Source organism: Aquarana catesbeiana, linkage group LG06, assembly GCF_042186555.1.
Source record: "Aquarana catesbeiana isolate 2022-GZ linkage group LG06, ASM4218655v1, whole genome shotgun sequence".
Taxonomy (NCBI): Eukaryota; Metazoa; Chordata; class Amphibia; order Anura; family Ranidae; genus Aquarana; species Aquarana catesbeiana.
In genome coordinates this window covers 365,828,330-365,850,215 of record NC_133329.1, presented here as the reverse complement: position 1 = coordinate 365,850,215, position 21,886 = coordinate 365,828,330, and the positions used below count along the sequence as shown (strand labels likewise).

The 21,886-nt window shown below is 41.8% G+C and overlaps 1 protein-coding gene across 2 annotated transcripts in view; it reads right to left on the bottom strand.

Annotated features, from left to right (window-relative positions):
* The window catches only part of PRPF40A (pre-mRNA processing factor 40 homolog A), a 65,138-nt gene that overhangs the window by 9,617 nt on the left and 33,635 nt on the right, over positions 1-21,886 (bottom strand). For both annotated transcript variants that reach the window (XM_073634140.1, XM_073634141.1), the window contains exons 11-21: positions 21,761-21,886; positions 21,537-21,642; positions 14,989-15,053; positions 13,312-13,476; positions 12,997-13,105; positions 9,273-9,423; positions 7,936-8,069; positions 6,474-6,588; positions 4,498-4,589; positions 3,974-4,090; positions 649-786 (exon numbers count right to left, since the gene is read on the bottom strand). The exon at positions 21,761-21,886 is cut by the window's right edge and continues 198 nt beyond it. In XM_073634140.1, coding sequence (XP_073490241.1) covers positions 649-786; positions 3,974-4,090; positions 4,498-4,589; positions 6,474-6,588; positions 7,936-8,069; positions 9,273-9,423; positions 12,997-13,105; positions 13,312-13,476; positions 14,989-15,053; positions 21,537-21,642; positions 21,761-21,886 — 1,318 coding nt within the window. The remainder of the gene's footprint in view (positions 1-648; positions 787-3,973; positions 4,091-4,497; positions 4,590-6,473; positions 6,589-7,935; positions 8,070-9,272; positions 9,424-12,996; positions 13,106-13,311; positions 13,477-14,988; positions 15,054-21,536; positions 21,643-21,760) is intronic.

Sequence of the window (21,886 nt, the reverse complement as noted above, 5' to 3'; positions counted from 1 at the left end):
ACTGCTTCTGGCTACAAACCTGTTCAGTGTGTTATACCTGAAAGTCAGCATGTCCACATCTGGTTTAACTCACTTTTGACAGAGTCTGAAGATATCGGGGTGCACGCGCCCTACATCCGGAAGCATGCAGCGGCGGACAGTTACAGGTACGTTGCTTTGCCTGTGTGGGCTTCCTGTCCGCAGCACTTTGCAGGCGGGCAGTCTGCAAGTAGTCAAGTAGGCCACTGCTGTGGCATTGTCTGACTGCATCCTGACTGGGTGGCCTTGCAGAAGACGGGTCAAGTGTTGGAGAGCCAACTTGATGGCTCTAAGTTCCAAAACGTTGATGGAGTCTTGACTCCTGAGGGCCAGGTTCACCTGAATAGTAGGTAAGGCTGGCATCTGGTTGTCACCACCTTTCAGGCCAAGGGAAGGAAGAAATTTCACAACTTCAACACAGATTTGGAGATCCACCATAACAGGTTGAGATCTGTCTGGCTGGAAAGATACATAAAAAGGTGGTGAAGAGAGTGGATAGGTTTGTTCCACATTGTGAGGATGTGGAGTTAATGTGGGACATCCTGTGTCCCTCAGAGGAGGAGAAAGAAATGAAAAGTTTAAAAAACAGCACTTGCTGGAGAACTTTTGCTATTCTACACAAATTTTTACCTCTTCCCACACAGAGTCCGCTTCAATGGGTGGTGCTGCTTGTTTTAACATACTCTTGAAAGCAGACTCCTTTCTTTTCATTTTCCGGGCCTCTTCCTTCTCACGTTCTCTCTCCCGGGCCTCAGCTTTCTCTAAAAGCTAGAAAAACAAAAAAAACAAACAAAATTAGAAAATTAAAACACACCCACTATAATACTGTAATAAAGCTGATAAGGAAGCTTTACCAGTATCTCTAATTTACAAAGACTAGCTCATTATTAATCCATATACACACACGTATAATCACACAATGCAGGTAAAAAAATGGTATTAAACTGCAGTTTCCTTCATATAGTTGGAATCAATAGTGTGGCTGGCAATCCAGTGATTAATGTATGTGGTTGATTTTAACCCTAAAGAATAGAACCTATAAAATGAAAACTTAATAAATTCTGGATATGTAAAATAAAAAATAAAATTAACTTGTATAAAAAAGGACGAATTCACATTTCAACATGGAGTGGCAGGCAGTGTTGTTTTAGTTGACCAAAAATAAAACTGAGATGACTAAAACTAAAATGGCATTTTAGTCAAAAGAGTATGACTAAAACTAAATTGAAATTTGACATCAAAATTAAACACGGGTCTGTAGTGCATGTTCAAACCTAAATACCATGAATAATAACATACTCAATTTTCACTCCAGCAGTTTATAATAAGTTGGGAAATTGTAAAGAAATGCTTAAATCATGCATTAGAATTTAACTACACCCATTCGATTTTAGTCGACTAAAACGTACTGGAGATTTTAGTCGACTAAATGCAGCTAAAAACAATTGTAAAAGACTAAAATGGGACTACAATTAATATCCCATCTTAGTCAAAGACTAAGTCTAAAACTAAATCGAAATTTGCTGCCAAAATTAACACTGGCGGCAGGAGCACCGCTCTGACCGCTCTGTGTTGCCGGCTGTGCGTGGAAGCAGTGTGGTACGCATTTCAGTGCATCACACAGCTTTTTTTTCCTCGTTTTGTAGAAGCTTTATTTGCAGTGTACAAAACGTACACTTGATGCACTGGAAAGTCACATTGCGCTGCCCGACATTGCAGTGCGATCCGGGCCGGTGAATGCAGCACCTAGCCGTTGAGGGCCGCAGCAGAAACCAGAAGATTCCTGCCGCTACAATTCGCATCGGCCTTAATCGCCAGTGTGGCTGTAGCCTTGAACTTTTGGAGAGCAGCTGGAGTCCATAGCTGTCATGTTCTGAGAAAAAGCAGAAAGACCAAATAGAAAAACATTTCTCTATAGTAGCATTTTCATTGAAGAGGAAGTGCATATAATTTTTCCCCTCCTAATGTCCCAAGAAATCCAATTTTCTACATTCTTCACAGCTGCTCTCTTAAAATTGTTTTGCACACAAAGTGCCTGCTGTTTGTTCAGTCATCGGTTTCAGACTGACAGTTGTAAGTGGTTTGATTAATGTGCATATGTAAATTCGATACCGCGCACACAGGCAAGATTAGAGTCGGGGAAAGAAGCACACTAGTAGAATGTACGCCGCCTTCTGCACTGCGCAACAATTAATCTAGCAAATTTGTTCTTCTGTTCAACAAGCAAATGAGAATTGAACATTTAGTGCAGACATTTGCATTGTAGCCATTTGTTAATATTAAAAAAAAGCAATAATCCAAAGTCTAACCAAAACTATTTTTCAGCTTACCTAAAAATTAAAAAGACTCTCCAGTCAAACGAATATTCTTTATGCAAAGAACAACAGACGATTTTTACTTCCACTTAAAGTGATTGTAAAGGCAGAAGGTTTTTATCTTAATGCATTCTATGCATGGATATAAACAAAAAAAAAAAAAACAAAAACCTGTGTGCAGCAGGCTCCTAATACTTACCTGAGCCCATCTCTATCCAGCGATGTTGCAGGAGAGATTCGGCTTCCCGGGACTCCCCTCCTCACTGGATAAGACAGCAGCACGGCGAGACTGGCCCCCCCGTTGCTGTCAAAGTCAATTGATTCCCATGACCAAGCTCCAGGGGGTGGAGTGAAATGCATTGAGGGCGGGCCTGGTCGGAGTCTGAGGTTGCATCTCCATTCATTGCAATAGGACACTATAGATGTGTGACTTCTAGGGGTTTCTCTTCCTTCCTTGAATCAAAGTCTGTCAGCCAATCAGGAGAGAGAGGGGGTGGGGCCAGGTCACGGCTCAGTGTCTGAATGGACACAGGGAGCTGGGACTTGGCTTGGGTGCCCCCATAGCAAGCGGTTTGCTGTGGGGGCACTCAACAGGAGGGAGGGGCCAGGAGCACAGAAGAGGGACCTGAGAAGAGGAGGATCCGAGCCACTCTGTACAAAACTACTTCACAGAGCAGGTAAGAATAACATGTTTATAAAAAAAAAAAAAAGAAGAAGAAGAAGAAAAAAACACCAAGACTTTACATTTACTTTAACTACTTTGAGACCAGGCATTTTTCAAAAGTATTGGGATGCCTGCCTTTACAGGAACTTTAATGGCATCCCAGTCTTAGTCCATAGGGTTCAATATTGAGTTGGCCCACCCTTTGCACCTCTTCTGGGAAGGCTGTCCACAAGGTTTAGGAGTGGGTCTATGGGAATGTTTGATCATTCTTCCAGAAGCGCATTTATGAGGTTGGGCACTGATGTTGGATGAGAAGGCCTGGCTCACAGTCTCCGCTCAAATTCACCCCAAAAGTGTTCTATCGGGTTGAGATCAGGACAGTCAAGTTCCTCCACCTCAAACCTGCTCAAAGTCTTTATAGACCTTGCTTTGTGCACTGGTGCGCAGTCATGTTGGAACAGGAAGGGGCCATCCCCAACTGTTCCCACAAATTTGGTAGCATGAAATTGTCCAAAATGTCTTGGTATGCTGACGCCCTAAGAGTTCCCTTCACTGGAACTAAGGGGCCAAACCCAACCCCTGAAAAACAACCCCACACCATAATCCTCCCTCCACCAAATGATTTGGACCAGTGCACAAAGCAAGGTGCTCTAGAACATCCTATTTGCCCTTGCTGATAAGATACAGAATGACTTTTCAGCATCGCTTACCACCTGCCTCATGCCTGCATTCTACACTTTGCCTGAGAGGAATTTGGGACCACAAGTCCCATGTTTTTTTTCCGCACTCAAAGGAGATGCTCAGGCTGAGACGCAGAGATGTGAAAGACCCCGGGAATGTAAAATCACACGAAAGCGCATCAATTTGTAATTTGAAGAGAAAAATACTGAGTAAACCTGAACCACTAAGAGCTAAAGCTAGCAATATGCTAATTACATGTAAAGACATCAATGAATGCAAAAAGATATGAACTTACACTGTTGAAAGCAAGTTTGATATTTCCAGCATCTAACGTGGTGGCTCTTTTTGTCGAGCTAATAACCATGACAAAATCTTCAAAGCTTGTGCGGAGCTCAACTACAAAACCTTTATCCTGAGAGGAAAACAGAATGAGGACATTGTCTAAAACACAATTACACATCACTTGTCAAAGTTTGTAATGCAAGTTAAAATTTCAGTGAATGCAATCAATGAAAGAAAACTGGTCAGTCACCAGAATTCTATTATAATGAGAGATGAAAGGGCTCCACTGATGGCAGGCAGGGGTGAGGGAGGTCTCAGTTCTTTTGATGCTAGCTTTAGAGGGGCTCATTATTTTAATTGGCGCTGTCTGTGGAGAGGTTGTTCTACCAAAGTGCTGCAGCAGTTGTGTGTTAAATTGTAGTTTTGGGCTGGTGTTCTACTGATGGTGAAAATGCATGGAGGGCGGCCATTCTAAACAATGGTGGCCCTAGTAGTCGTTCTCTCACTGGGAAAGCTCTGGCTCAAGCTCACACCTACCCTTAAAATATCTTTGATGATCTTTTTCTCATCATGGTATCGAGCCTTCAGACCTTCCACATAGAATTTGAATAGGTCTAATGCTGTGGAACCTGTTAAAAATCAAAATGAGGAAAGTTTCATTTTAGGAAAGAAAATGCCAGGACGAGCCTTAGATGGCTTAAAACAGTATATCCCACTAATAAAACATTACATGACTAACACAGGCATACATAAATAAAAAAAAAAATAAAAAAAAGTTTTCATATTCAAAAGGGGCAAATAAGCTTGGGGAAAAAAAAAAAAAAAAAACACAAAAGCTGCTATGTATTAAATAGCTACTCTTAAAAATAGCTTTTTTTTTTTGGAAATCGATGCACTTTTAGACACACAGTTGTCAGTATTGTCTACAAGAGTAGTGAGACTGCCAACACGCAAGTAAGGACTTAATGTGCAGACGGAAGTAGAAGAATTGCTCGCCATTTCTTTCCTTCTTCCCCTCAACTCCTTTCAACAAGGTAAAGCCCAAGTACCCCCAACTCTCCATAGTTAATGAGCCACTCTGCCTTAGGAGTTTGCTTCTAGGCAAAGATGAGCTTGGGCATCCTCTAAACTTGTGTTTTTTTTCTCAACCCCAATGATATGTGGGCCAGTTCATTCCAGCCCTGCAGACCTCTTTGTTTACATAAGCTGTAGGAAGAGAGTGAGCCAGCCAGCAGCTCACTGGAGTAATAAAAGAGCGCAAACTTGGACTTTGGCAAGGAATTAAATCAGAGGATCTCCAAGCTCTCTCCAAAAAAAAACGTAAAGTAGGCAGCTGCAAATACTGACATCAATGAATGCAGGCTTTCTGGCAAGCCTCCATTTTTACTTTGGTGATGGGTGACACACAGCTGGGTTTTTGATCATCATTTCAACATGGTTTAGCAATGGACTTTAGCCGCATATAATTTTTTTCAGAAATCTGCACTTTTTTATATATTGCACTGGTATTTATGTTTGAAATTCCTCTCTAGCTGAATTTTAGGTTTTGCACAATTGATGGCACTTATTGCACTTTAATTAGTACATGTTTTATTTTAATTTTTTGCACATCTTTTTTATGCAATATTTTGGTATTGATTTCCTATATTGTTCATATACTATCGATTGCACTGAATGCAATTTAGTAATCTTTGCACCTGTTATATGCATTGTGTTGTATATTGCAAGTATATTTTTAGCGCTGCACTTCTTATTTTCCTACTACACATGCGCAAGCCCCATGAATGGTCCATAGTCCTCTGGGACCTGTGATGTGTCCCAGAAGACAGCGGAGAAGGAGGGCCCAATCTTCCAACTCAGATCACTGTGGTGACTGTATTCCTCTCCTTCTATCCTCATGTTTTGCCTACTGTTCTAAGTCAGTCACTATTTCTGACTTAAAGGGCCTATCTACACTCATCCATGTGTAAAGTGGTATTGCAGTTACCACAAAAGGCACTTTCTATGCATTAGTACATTGTGTGACCATTCATTTTGAATGTCACCCCAATACAAGGCAACTCTGAAGCACAGGTGCATTGCAGCATACCACAATGCCCAGTAACGCACTACACTGAGTTGTAGTGTGCTGTGTCAAAAAACATGCTGCATGTCCGCTCAGCTTATTCATTTCAAGGGGCTACCTTAATGCAACGCATCTTAACTGGCTGCCTTAACACAGCAGGCATTACAAAACACACCAGAACAGCAGTGTGAACGTGTCCCAAAATGTCAGCGTGGTTTAAGACTTTCAGGGGCTGCAACAAGGCATAATCTAGATCAAGACCACAAAAGTTGTACCGTGTCTACCTTCTCAGCAGCACCAAGTTAAATTGCTTAGCTTCTGCATAAAAAAACAGGCAAACAGCTGTGTTTGAGCTCCACCTTCTGTAATTTGGGAATACAGCAAGCATAAAGGTATATGATTGGTATATGTATGCGCAGACATTATGGCGGTAAACACTAGCAATTACCTGGCTGACCAAGCATGTTGGCAAATCGGATGTCAGAACTGACTGTGGGGTACAACTCCATCCAAGAGGACATCGAGTGTAAATGACCATGTTCATGTAATTCATCTAAAAACACCTAGAAAAAACACAGAATCCGCACTATTAATTGCAAATTATTATTGCTGCTATAAAAACAGATATCCTACTCATTAAGTAGATATGCAAGCTGCTATTGTCAGTTTGATTTTGAAGCTGTATGCTTCGGGGTCATCGTTACAACTCTTGTACTTTTTGGGCATATCCCAGACCTGGAATTAAGCAATGGCAACACATGTATTTCTATCATATTTTTCATATGGACAGCTCAAAAAAGTGTCAGTGAGCAAATACTTAAAGTGATTCTAAAAAGGTACATTTTTATTTTAAAACATCTTAGGCCGTTTTCACACTTGTGCGACCTGAAAGTTGCGTGATTTTGCCACGACTTGAAGCAACGCCCGTGTAATCTTAAGGTCTACGGACCTCAAGTTGCATCAAAGTCGGACCAAAGTAGTGCAGAGACTACTTTGAAGTCGCTGCAACTTGATGTCTCACAGATATGAATGGTACTCATTGGAAGTCATAGGGTACAAAGCAGGAAAAGTTGCACAAGTGTGAAAGGGGCCTTATATTTACCTGCTCTGAGCAATTGTTTTTGACAGAGCAAGCCCAATCCTCTTCTGGGGTCCACCGCTGGTGCTTCTAGCTCCTCTCCCTTTCCTAGTGATCCCTCGATTATGAACCACGCTGTGCATGCCTATAGACATACACAGTAGGTGATGGGAGAGGGAGAGGGAGAGGGAGAGGGAGAGGGAGAGGGAGAGGGAGAGGGAGAGGGAGAGGGGGAGAGGGAGAGGGAGGTGCTCTTGAGCTTAGGCCCAGGTAGGTATAAAGAGAGGACTGGGGGGAAAAAGCTGCACACAGAAGGTTATAAAATCAGAAGGTTTTTTAATCTTAATGCATTCTATGCATCAAGATAAAAAACCTTCAGTGTGCGGCAGCCCCCCTCATACTTACCTGAGCCCATGTCGATCCAGCGATGTTGCAGAAGGGTCTCGGTTGCCCAAGACTCACCCTCCTCATTAGCTGAGATGGCAGCTCTGCACCACTGGCTCCTGCTGCTGCCAAAGACAGTGAGCCAATGAGGGGGAGGGGGGATAATGGCAGGGCCGAACTGCATCTTCGTGTCTGAATGGAGACAAAGAGCAGCAGCTCGGCTGCCCCCATAGCAAGCTGCTTGCTGTGGGGGCACTCGGCAGGGGGAAGGGGCCAGAAGCGCCGGTGAGGGCCCTGAGAAGAGGATCGGGGCTGCTCTGTGTAAAACCGCTGCAAAGAGCAGGCAATTATAACTTTTTTTTCTTCTTTAAGAACAAACACAGGACTTTAGTATCACTAACGCAGGGAATGCATTAATGAAACAGAAAAAAAAAAAAAAAAAGTTAACCTGGAAGGATTCTCGATTCTTCCTCTGTCGACGTCTTTCCCTTAGCAAAGTTTTTTGTTTCTCTTCCTCCTCTTCCTTTTCCAAAGCCCGAATATGCTCTTCAAAACATATTAAGGCATCTTCTTTATCCATATCTGCAAAAAAAAAAAAAAAAAAAAAAAAAAAAGGAGTAATTAATTTTCAAGCTGCACTGCAATAAAAGTAATATCAGAAGTTCTCCTGTACGGAACTAAAATATTACTTGCTTGCTGGTGAAAGAACGGAGGAACAATTTTAGTTTCTAGATTTAGACACCGCCATCTGAAATTCTTCCATACTGAACAGTGTTTTGTCCAAGTCATTTACAGCAATCAATCAAATTGCACTCAATAACCTGCCTCAGGTACTGAAGTGCATTTTATTTTGATTGCAGGTAATGGTATAACTCCATATGAAATACAGTTGGGCTTGATATTGCAATCCATATGTGAATCAATAAAACATAAAAACAGTGATATTAACATATATAGTGTTCATCTTGACAAATATCACTTATCAATGTATGAAATGAACTGTAAGGATATTGTGATTAATCTGTATATTGTGAGAAAAAGACCAATAATTTAAAATCATAAAAAAGCTTCTGTGCAAAGTGATACTATAAAATTCTTCTTTAAATCTTCTTATTCATTTGAGTGAGACTTGCACCCCTGTGCTCCCCCCTCGGGTTTGTGCTCATCTCAATTGATGGAACCTCACAACTAAGTTTGGTCAGATAAGTCTGTTTAGTCTCCCAGGACTAAGATGTCTTTTCTCCATCCAATCTGTCTATGTATGCCTCCTAATGGCAATAGTTTAACCATGCATGCAAGAGAAAGAGCTCCACATTAGTGCTTCAAACTCTTTAAAAAATGTATTGCACTCACATGTATAAGGTGCTCCAGTGCACAAACTATGTACAGTGTGATTAAATCCAAAGCTCTGTGACAACAGCTCTGCGCTATGCCAATAAGTAACTCAGTGTTCCACCATGTGCCCCTCCCCTACGCGTTACGTCACGTGACTTCCTCAGGGTAAAAACACGCAGTTTTGAACTACCTCTGGGGCAAGATGCCCACCAATACTGACTGAGACTTCAGAAAAAAAAGCCAACACAGGCCACTTATTGTATATATATTATGTAAAATGCATGAGCGTTGTGGTCACAAGTCTGTTTGCGCTTAACAACCCCCCCCCCCCAAAAAAAATATCTTCAACTGTAATCTGGTTTGCTGGCAATAGCAACTTTACAAGAAATCTGGAATAGGGTGAAGTTCCCCCGTGCCATTAATATGTCATCATAGTAAAGGAATACACACTCTGCAGTTCCTCATCTTCAGCAAAAGTAGGGTTGTCCATGAGGTACTGCTGTGCTTCTGACCATGTTGTACAATAGGTTACATTTGCCATATTATCCAAGATATTCTTCAAAGCTTCCCAGTTCCTCTTTCTGAGCTGCTTGGCTTGTTCCTGAAAGACAGAAAAGCACAATTTTTCATGAATAAAATGAAATGCAGCAATTTGGAGCGACACGACCAAATCTTCCACAAGGCAGCAACAATCTAATACCTTGCGTCAGCAGCCCATTCACATAATGATCTGTAAAAAGGTCACAACGCTGGAACGCGAATACGTGAAAACAAACATGTTCACTGGATAACGGTTTTTATTTCTCATGCAGGGAAGGATTGCCTACACGCAAAAAACTAGAGATGTATTTTCTGCCATCAAAATCATTATTTCCAGCAGAGTCAGTGCGTACATCTCATGAGCTTGCTGAATGTCGCAAGTATATCGCTCTGCAATCTCCCTCAAAGCACCTTCAGAATGTTCTCTAGATAAACATTTCTGACAATGAACTATAAACACACAATATCCAAGCAAGATTCTTTTGATTAAAGGCTTTCTAAGCAAAAAGGTAGAGCACCATATTTATACCACAGAACAGAATTTGCTAGAACACATTAGTTATTTTGCTGTACTAAATTTCCAAAAGGCCCCTTACCCACAGGGCGGGCACAGCTGGAGTCCGCTCGTTCAGTGGGGAATCTGTCTGTTGATCCCTGCTGAGCAGGTGGTTGGCTGATCCTTGTCCGCTTTGCTAAGGCCAGACGGTTCGAATCTCGGACGGTTCAGCAGGAACTAGCCAAGATTTGAACAGTGTGTGGGCAGGCTGAATGTAAGTTGATGAACATTCGCTGTCTGGACGCCACATGCTGGACTCCAGAGTGCGCCTGCAAGGTAACCCCCGGGAGAGTGCTTCTCCTAGGGGTTATATGATGCGGGGAGGAGCTACCAGCGCTGCCGGGGGATCCCAGAAGGCGAGGATCGGGGCCACTCTGTGCAAAATGAACTGCACAGTGGAGGCAAGTATGACATGTTTGTTTATAAAAAAAAATAAATAAATAATAATTTAAAACGAAGCCTTACAAATCAATTTAAGTCTCTGCATGCCACCAAAGACCCTAATGTGCTTATAGCAAGGTATGAATTTTTGAAAATCATGATTTCTTGGTTTTTCAACTCATTGTTAGTTTCTATATACACTTTAATGTATTACTAAAGCCCTTTTTTCTTTTTAAACACCAATAAAAAAATATTTTTGCAGTAGAACAATCAACTCCTATAACAATAGTTACTAAAATCATACTTTTCTTACAGAAAAGAACCTGCATGCTGCCTTCCTGTGGATTACATTCCCGAACCTCTTGTTGGAAATCACTAATAAAGCTCAGTACTATTCATTAGCTTACATTCATCAGAACCACATGTCCCATTATACATAGCGCCAAAGCACATGAATGTCAGCTTTGAGAAATGTAATGTTGATGTAAGGATGCTCCGCCCCTGTAGTGCTTCAGGGAGCACATACATCAGAGTGGCTGAAAATACCCTGAAAGGGGAAGAAGCCACCCTGAAAACAGAACATGGGCAACAGGAGACCAGCATAAAGTGGAGCAAAGTAAAACTAAGAACAGAGCAAGTGGCATATATTGGATGGATGGAGAGCGTTTGAACAGCAATTTTCAAGTCTTGCCACAGACTCTCAATTGGACATAGGTCTGGAATTTGACTAGGCCATGCTAACACATGAATATGCTTTGATCTAAACCATTCCATTGTAGCTCTGGCTGTATGTTTAGGGTCGTTGTCCTGCTGGAAGGTGAACCTCCGCCCCAGCCTCAAGACTTTTTCCGACTAACAGGTTTTCTTCTAAGATTGCCCTGTATTTGGCTGCATCCATCTTCCCATCAACTCTGACCAGCTTCCCTGTCCCTGCTGAAGAAAAGCATCCCCACAACATGATGCGGCCAGCATGTTTCACAGTGGGGATGGTGTGTTCAGGGTGATGTGCAGTGTTAAGTTTTCTGCCACACATAGCGTTTTGCTTGTAGGCCGAAAAGTTCCATTTGGGTCTCATCTGATCAGAGCACCTTCTTCCATGTTTGCTGTGTCCCCCACATGGCTTCTCACAAACTGCAAATGGGATCTCTGCAGCTCCTCCACTCCAGAGTTACCATGGGCCTCTTGGCTGCTTCTCTGATTAATGCTCTGCTTCCCTAGTCTGTCAGTTTAGGTGGATGGCCCATCTTGGTAGGCTTGCAGCTGTGCCATACTCTCCATTTTCTGGTGATGGATTGAACAGTGAGATGTTCAAAGCTTGGGATTATTTTTTTTTTAATAACCTAACCCTGCTAAAACTTCTTCACAACTTTATCCCTGACCTGTCTGGTGCGTTCTTTGGCCTTCATGATGCGTTTTTTTTTCACTGAGGTTCTCTAACAAACCTCTGAGGGCTTCACAGAACAGCTGTATTTATAGAGAGATTAAATAATTACACACAGGTAGACTCTATTTACTAATTAGGTGACTTCGGTGACTTCTGAAGGCAATTGGTTCCACTAGATTTTAGTTAGGGGTATCAGAGTAAAGGGGGCTGAATACAAATGCACGCCACACTTTTCAGAGATTTGTAAAAAAAATTTAAAACAATTTATCATTTTCCTTCCACTTCACAATTATGTGCAACTTTGTGTTGGTCTATCACATAAAAACCCAATAAAATACATTTACGTTTTTGGTTGTTACATGACAAAATGTGGAAAATTTCAAAGGGTATGAATTCTTTCCAAGGCAATAAAACCTGCTTGCAGTACATACGTTATTTTGCCACAATACTCTCTAGAGCCCTCAGCCCTGATGCAAGCAGCGTGCTTACTCTTGGGAGGAGTTATGGAAATATTAGAATATCCTAATGAGTGTCAGTGCATGCCAGTCTAGAGGAGTGGGAGTTCCTAGGCAGACTCCATTGCATGTAATCTGTCCTACATAATGCCCAACTGAAATCCAACAAATGAAAGGGGTGCGCTAGTGACCATAAGGCTGGGAGAGGAAAGGGCTAGACCAGGGGTAGGCATCCTCGGCCCTCCAGCTGCGGTGAAACTACAAGTCCTATGAGACATTGCAAGACCCTGACAATCACAGGCATGACTCCTACAGGCAGAGGCATGATGGGATTTGTAGTTTGACCACAGCTGGAGTGCCGAGGTTGCCTACCCCTGGCCTAGACAATGCTTTACATCCTTCAGCCAGGAAATTAGGATGGCTTTACTAAGTTGCTGCGGCTTCAAATGTACACTGTGAAACGCTCACAGTGTGCAGTGAGAGCACAGTAAGCTATTTTAGTAGAGGCAAGAGGCCTGTACAACTGAGCAAGACTAAAAGGTAAGGCTGAAGTTCAGAATAAATAGGAAGTCAGGTGTCTTTAGCTGAGAAACCGAAATGTGCAAGGGAAGTAAATCTCAAGTAATAGATTACATATTAGCATCTGTTTCTATCTTACAGTAGATGCCTAAAACTCAATTACAACAAATATGAGGAAATTAAATGTGTCAACCAAATGTGTGTTTTCTGAGCCTGACTGAAAAATCACAGTGATCCCAAAGAGTCGGCAAGAGTAATACAGATAAGTCCTGTTGTGTAGTCCTAAATATATGCATCTCCGCAATAGCAAAAACTAACAACGCTACAGAAGATGGTTACCTTTTCTTTCTTTGAAAGATAGAACAAAACATCTTCATAAATTTCAAGACGGTCACGTTCAGAAATTGCATTCCAGACATCTAGCTCGTTGAACATCTGCTCTGCTTTTCTGATAGGCAGAAGGAAAATACATTGTAATAAGGAGGCATGATGAAACCACACACATATACATATATACACACACATATATATATATATATATATATATATATATACATATACATATACATATACACATACACACATACATACACACACATAATATATATTTATATATTCATCATCAAATAATAATAGGATGGCATAAAGTCTTACTTGTATCGGGTGGTTGAGGTCATTTTCTCATGGTTTTCTAGAAACCTCTGGTAACCTTCTTTAGCCTCTTTGTATTTCAACCTGGCTTCCTCTTTCTCTTCTTTTTCTGTCTGCACCTTGTATGCATTAAATGCCTGTTTCTTCTCACTTAGCTTTGTCAATGCGCTATAGAGAAAGAATGTGAGTAACATAAAAAGTATATACAGAAAATCAACCAAATTTTTTTTTTTTTTTAGGATATCATGATTCATGTCAAAGATTATACTCTATGTGCTTACGTGGATGGAAATCCTAAACATTCACTATATGAAAAAAAAAAAAAAAATACCAGTGGCTGACTAAATACTTTTTTGCCCCACTGTATATTTAAAAAGGTAAATGGTTTCCATACAGAATGTACACATAAAAACAATAAAGAAAAGAAAATTGTATTGGGAGAAAAGGAAGTCCAGTTTTCTCATTGGGTTCCTTTTATTCATGTGGATGTTCGGTCAAATGGAAATGAGTATGTTTTTTTTAATTCTCTTGAATGCTGTTTACACAAGACTTTTTAAAACTTTTACACTAATGTTCTTAAAATAACACAAATACATCTTATATGGTCAAACTGACAACTGACTATCACACCTATATGAGCACACTGGACATTTGATTCAAAAACCACGGGCATTAAACACTAACACCCCTCCCAGCTGTAAAACTTTGGGTTTGAAATGCCTGTATGTTGTTGGATTACCAGTACCCATCAACTTAAACATCTAAAATGAAAGTACACCTAAAAAAGGCAAAAGTTTTTTTTGTTTTGGATAGAGTGGAGATGGATTAGAGCACCTGTCAGTTTTTAATTACGCCTGTGCCCCCGATTTGTCCTATTTTCAATTATCATTGAACGCAAAGAAAAAAAAAAAAAACTTTGGGGCTGTTCCCAGAAAAGTAATAGAGGGGAACGCCTCCAATGGGGACGCCATTTCTGAATTCTCGTAATCTGCCTGGTTCCTGCTCACTTCCTATTTTGATTATGGGACAGGAAATGAAGGGAAATTTCACCCATGGGACACAGATGGGGAAAAAAAAAAAAAAAAAAAAAAAAACCTGACAGAGGTTATGATCCTCCCTTACTCTATCCAAAATAAAATTATAGTTCTACTTTAATTTGAAATGATGTCCACATACTTTTGGCCATATACAGTAGTGTAGGTGCTATGGTCCAGTATCCACAAACTATGGGCATCTAAAGATTAATTACATCAGAAGAAATTTATATTAGGCACAATGCCTATAAGTGATGAAATGGTGCTGTGCAGAGGGAGGGGGAGATGGTGAAAAGTCAATGGCGTGACTCATTCATAGGTTGAAAAAAACACGTCGGTCAAGTTCAACAAAAATTTGTGCACATTTTTGTTGTTGGAGGCAAGTAGAAATTGGAAAACATGCAAAAAAGAAGCAAAAGGAAGCCAACACTCCACTTATGCTGACAGAAAATGTGTAGATTTGAAACTTTTTTTTTTAATGAACCAACTAGAAAAACTAAACTTAGCCCAGACCAGAAGAATAAAGAAAACAGGCAAACCAAATAAAAAGTCTCTTCAAAAACACAAAATTTCCCAAAAAATACAATCCAAATGCTGCTTGCATCTGCCCTGTGAATACCAAAATTTGATTCTAAGTTATAGTTACCTATATCTTGGATCATTGATGATCATCTTCATAGCTTGTTCCCAAGAAGCATTAGATGGCACACGCTAGAAGGAAAAATAAAATGACTTGAAAAACCGTGCTCCATCAATGTTGGTCTGCATATATCCTGCCATGAAAATAAATGCCAAAGCTGTACTGAACTGACAGTAACAGAAAAAACAGTTGACCGAACCCTTCAGAATTGTTACAGCGTAGTTGAAAGCTATTGTTCAATTTGTTTATGTGAAAGATAAATATGTTCCAGTTACCTATATACAAGGAAGAAGCTGCTGGCTGGGCCCATCTTTTAGAGCAGGCACCCTAGCAGAGTTTCATTTTCCTAGCACATACAAGTGGGGCAACTTCAGGCAGGCATTGGTACATATACTGGCCAAAACCATAAAGATATTCTAGAATAATCCAATTTTTACACTGCAGGACTGTTTTCGAGCACTAGGCAAATTTTGCCAATTTAAAATACATGGTTGTTGTCACTACATTTTTGCCGTATGATACCAATGGAAGCAACATCCATGGCACCACATGCAATGAGCAGAGCCATCAGCCTTCACAGAGGTGATCTAGGAGCAATAATGAGTAGACTCAGAGTCAGCCAAGACTGGGCAATACTTTAAAAACCTAGCATTATCCCGGCAATATGACTGACAATAGTTACATAGTAGGTGAGGTTGAAAAAAAAGACACAAGTCCAACCTATGTGTGTGATTATGTGTCAGTATTACAATATATATATATATATATATATATATATATATATATATATCTCTTATCTAATAGTTTCTTAAAGCTATCAATGCTCCCCGCTGAGACCACCACCTGTGGAAGGGAATTCCACATCCTTGCCGCTCTTACAGTAAAGAACCCTCTACGTAGTTTAAGGTTAAACCTCTTTTCTTCTAATTTTAATGAGTGGCCACGAGTCTTGATAAACCTTCTTCTGCGAAAAAGTTTTATTTCTATTGTAGGGTCACCAGTACGGTATTTGTATATTGAAATCATATCCCCTCTCAAGCGTCTCTTCTCCAGAGAGAATAAGTTCAGTGTTCGCAACCTTTCCTCATAACTAATATCCTCCAGACCCTTTATTAGCTTTGTTGCCCTTCTTTGTACTCGCTCCATTTCCAGTACATCCTTCCTGAGGACTGGTGCCCAGAACTGGACAGCATACTCTAGGTGCGGCCGGACCAGAGTCTTGTAGAGTGGGAGAATTATCGTTTTATCTCTGGAGTTGATCCCCTTTTTAATGCATGCCAATATTCTGTTTGCTTTGTTAGCAGCAGCTTGGCATTGCATGCCATTGCTGAGCCTATCATCTACTAGGACCCCCAGGTCCTTTTCCATCCTAGATTCCCCCAGAGGTTCTCCCTCCCCCACCGTGTTTAGATTGCATTATTTTACATTTTTCTACATTGAACCTCATTTGCCATGTAGTTGCCCACCCCATTAATTTGTTCAGATCTTCTTGCAAGGTTTCCACATCCTGCGGAGAAGTTATTGCCCTGCTTAGCTTAGTATCGTCTGCAAATACAGAGATTGAACTGTTTATCCCATCCTCCAGGTCGTTTATGAACAAATTAAATAGGATTGGTCCCAGCACAGAACCCTGGGGAACCCCACTACCCACCCTTGACCATTCCGAGTACTCCCCATTTATCACCACCCTCTGAACTCGCCCTTGTAGCCAGTTTTCAATCCAAGTACTCACCCTATGGTCCATGCCAACGGACCTTAATTTGTACAGTAAACGTTTATGGGGAACTATGTCAAATGCTTTTGCAAAATCCAGATACACCATGTCTACGGGCCTTCCTTTATCTAGATGGCAACTCACCTCCTTATAGAAGGTTAGTAGATTTGTTTGGCAAGAACGATTCTTCATGAATCCATGCTGATTACTGCTAATGATACCGTTCTCATTACATCATCTTGTATATAGTCCCTTGTCATCCCCTCCAAGAGTTTACATACTATTGATGTTAGGCTAACTGGTCTGTAATTCCCAGGGATGTATTTTGGGCCCTTTTTAAATATTGGTGCTACATTGGCTTTTTTCCAATCAGCTGGTACCATTCTAGTCAGTAGACTATCTGTAAAAATTAGGAACAACGGTCTGGCAATAACTTGACTGAGTTCCCTAAGTACCCTCGGATGCTAGCCATTATCCACTGGGATACATTGGCTAATGCCCTTATTTAATATGGTCTTAAAGCAAACCCATCTCTCCTCCGTATTCTTTTTTCCTAATATTTTATCCCAATTTATGCCTTTTAGCAAGGTTTGTAGTTTAGGGAAGTTGGCTCTTTTGAAATTCAGTGTCTTTGTATTCCCTTTATGTTTCCTATTTGTGCGATTTATACTGAAACTAATTGACCTGTGATCGCTATTACCTAAATTGCCCTGTATTTCCACATCCGTGATCAGGTCTGTATTGTTGGTAATCAGTAGATCCAGTAATGTTTTATTTCTAGTTGGTGCGTCTACCATCTGACTCATAAAATTGTCCTGCAAGACATTGAGGAACTGGTGAGCCTTAAATGAATGCACGGTTCCCTCCGCCCAGTCTATGTCTGGATAATTAAAATCCCCCATTATGATAACACTTCCCATCCTTGCTGCTAATCCAAATTGTGATAGGAGATCTGTCTCCACTTCCTCCCTCAGGTTAGGGGGGCCTATAGCATACTCCCAATATTATTTTCCCCTTAGCTTCATCCCTTTGGAGCTCTGCCCATAAGGATTCCATCTCCTCCCTAGCTCCCTCAGTGATGTCATCTCTCACATTCACTTGTACATTATTCTTAATATATAGGCATACCCCTCCCCCTTTTTTACCCTTTCTATCCTTGCGGTAAAGGGTATATCCTTGAATGTTTGCCAGCCAATCATGAGAGCTGTTGAACCAGGTCTCTGAATTTCCCACGAAATCCAAATCCTCCTCGTACAACAGTATCTCTATTTCTCCCATCTTGTCTGCCATGCTCCTGGCATTGGTAAACATGCCCCATAGTTTAGACCGGTCGCATATTATCCTCGTATTGGGCGTTTCGAGATTGCAACTAGGACTTGCTACTATACTTACCTTGTGTTTTTGTGCTTTGGTCAACCTACCACTAATGCCCCCAATACTACCCTCTGGAATATCTTCCGCGCTGACTATCTCTACCTCTGGACCCCACCCCCCCCCCCCCCCCCCACAATCACCTAGTTTCAAAACCCCTCTAACTTTTTGGCCATCTTCATTCCCAGCAGATCTGCACCCTCCTCATTTAGGTGCAGTCCGTCCCTTCTATAGTACCGGTTATCGACTGAGAAGTCGGCCCAGTCCTCCAGGAACCCAAACCCCTCCTTACTACACCAGCTCTTCAGCCACTTGTTTACTTCCCTAATCTCCCTCTGCCTTTCTGGTGTGTACCGGTAGTATTCCTGAGAATACTACCTTGGAGGTCCTTTTCCTCAATTTAGCTCCTAAGTCCCTAAAATCGTTCTTTAGGACACTCCGTCTACCTCTGACTTTGTCATTGGTGCCAACGTGCACCATGACAGCTGGGTCTTCCCCAGCCCCTCCCAGTAATCTGTCCACAAGATCCGTGATGTGCCGAACCCGAGCGCCCGGTAGACAACATACTGTTCGGTGCTTCAGGTCTTGGTTACAGATTGCCCTCTCTGTCCTTCTAAGAATTGAGTCCCCTACCACCAGAACCTGTCTTTCCTTTCCCTTCGCTGCCCCCCCACTCTCACTGGAGGAGTTCTTCCCCCGGCAGCTAGGAGAGTCCCTCAGCTCCAGCAGTGCTGGTCCCTGACTAGTTTCACCAATGTCACTCAATGGAGAGTACTTATTGGGATGCTCCAGTCCTGGATCAGCCTCCCTGGCACTTCCCTCTCAACCCTTCCTGACTGTCTTTGCTAGTGCCTGCACCTCTTTGTCTCCACCCGCCTCTGTGCTGGCCCCTGCCGGCACCTGCCTTGTATGTTCCTGGCTCTCCTTTAGTATGGAGGGACTTCTCAGTGCTGACAGTTGGTTCCCCAGATTCAGAACCTGGGCTTCCAGGGAAACAATGTGCTTACATTTTGCACAGCAGTATTCGCCCTCCATCGGATGATCAAGGAACGCAAACATGCAGCAAGATGTACAAAGTGTCGCCTCTCCATACCCTCCGGGCATCGTACCTATTAAATTTAGTGAGGATTGGGGATTTTACCCTGTCCAAATGACCTAACAGCTAGCTTCCTGGCACTAATACTCAAGACAATACACAGGTACACAACAAGACAATACACAGGTACTCACAGACCTACGTGCACTCGCAATACACAAGTATACAGTACACAATACACAAGTAGTAATGATCCACACACACTACTCAGACAACACTCAGGCTCTCACACTACACAGGTACTATGACCCCTGTTTTAAAAACTTTGGTTTGAACTCACCACTTAGACCAGTAGGGTGCATTAAAGAAAAAGGACTGCATAACTGTGATTGTTTCCTTTGAAACTAATAAAAATCACTGAAAGAAAAACCCAGGGGAAGGAGCATTGGCTTACAAGCCTCGTCATGTAAAAATTACATTTACTCAAATGTTTTTACACCGCAAAACTTTAAGCATCAGAAGCTGGTGACATCTCAGATATGTTGCACCATGTAGGTGCACTTCTGCTGTTGTGTTTGAATGGGTACCAGAGCAATCATGACTGATGAGAAGGAACACTTCATGACTGCACAAATCCTAAACAAGAGAAAACATCTTGTGTCATTTTCAACATTAACCACTTCAAGACCTGGCCCTTTTCTGATATTTGCTGTTTACAAGTAAAAAGCAGTATTTTTTGCTAGGCTATTGTGGTCATCCAGTGGCTTCAGGACTTTAAGGGACCAGAACAGCAATAAGAGAGTACGCCTGATCTACAGCATCTCACAAAAGTGAGTACACCCCTCACATTTTTGTAAATATTTTATTATATCTTTTCATGTGACAACACTGAAGAAATTACACTTTGCTACAAAGTAATGTCGTGCGTGTACAGCTTGTATAACAAAATAACTTAACACAGGGCACAGGGTCATTGTCTAAAAGCCACTGGCAACAAAAGTGAGTACACCCCTAAGTAAAAATGTCCAAATTGGGCCCAATTAGCCATTTTTCCCTCCCCGTTGTCATGTGACTCGTTAGCGTTACAAGGTCTCAGGAATGAATGGTGAGCAGGTGTGTTAAATTTGGTGTTATCGCTCTCACTCTCTCATACTGGTCACTGGAAGTTCTACGTGGCATCTCATGGCAAAGAACTCTCTGAGGATCTGAAAAAAAGAATTGTTTCTCTACATAAAGATGGCCTAGGCTATAAGAAGATTGCCAAGACCCTGAAACTGAGCTGCAGCACAGTGGCCAAGACCATACAGCAGTTTAACAGGACAGGTTCCAATCAGAACAGGCCTCGCCATGGTTGACCAAAGAAGTTGAGTGCATGTGCTCAGCATCATATCCAGAGGTTGTCTTTGGCAAATAGACGTATGAGTGCTGCCAGCATTGCTGCATAGGTTGAAGAGGTGGGGGTCAGCTTGTCAGTGCTCAGACCATATGCCGCACACTGCATCAAATTGGTCTGCATGGCTATTGTCCCAGAAGGAAGCTTCTTCTAAAGAAGATGCACAAGAAAGCCAGCAAACAGTTTGCTGAAGACAAGCAGACTAAGGACAAGGATTACTGGAACCATGTCCTGTGGTCTGATGAGACCAAGATAAACGTATTTGGTTCAGACGGTGTCAAAGGTGTGTTGCAGCAACCAGGTGAGGAGTACAAAGATAAGTGTGTCTTTCTTGCCTACAGTCTAGCATGGTGGTGGGAGTGAAGCAGAGCATGATCCCCTCCCTTTGGAGACTGACTTGCAGGGCAGTATTCCAACATGATAACGACCCTAAACACACTTCTAAGACGACCACTGCCTTGCTAAAGAAGCTGGTCGTCTTGGAGGTGTGTTTGGGGTTGGACTAGTGATGGACTGGCCCAAGCACTGTCTCCAGACCTAAACTCTATTGAGCATCTGTGGGGCATCTTCAAATAGAAGGTGGAGGAGCGCAAGGTCTCTAACATCCAGCAGCTCTGTGATGTCATCATGGAGGAGTGGAAGAGGACTCCAGTGGCAACCTGGGAAGCTCTGGTGAACCACGTGCCCAAGAGGGTTAAGGCAGTGCTGGAAAATAATGGCGGCCGCATAAAATATTGACACTTGGGACCCAATTTGGACATTTTCAATTAGGGGTGTACTCACATTTGTTGCCAGCGGTTTAGACATTAATGGCTGTGTGTTGAGTTCTTTTGTACACTCACTACTTTACATTGTAGCAAAGTGTCATTTCTTCAGTGTTGTCACAAGAAAAGACATAAAATATTTACAAAAATGTGAGGGGTGTACTCAGTTTTGTGAGATACTGTACATTTCAGGTAGGTGACTCAAAAGGTTTTGCCAACATAGATTACCTTGTATAAAATATTCAAATCAGTGGCAGGTTTTTACAAATGAGATACCTTTTCTTTGAGGAGTTCCTTAAATGCTTGCTTAGCTTCTTCCTTTGTGTTCCATGTATATGTCTTTTTAAGAGCCTTTTCTTCCTCCTCTTCAATTGAAGCTGAGCTGAATTAAAAAGCATGCAACCAGGTTTGTAATGCAATAGGCCAATATGGATAATCAAATATAGATCAAATCAGGGAAACTGTAGCACCACACAGACACACATAGGTTGTTTACTTACTCTGCTAAGACCTCTTGTGTAGCAGATTCCTCTACAATGCCGCTGCTGCAGACTTCAGGGTCCTTCTCTTGAATGGAAGACGACACAGAATGGGCTTGTTCTTCACCAGAGTCATTGACCATAGTC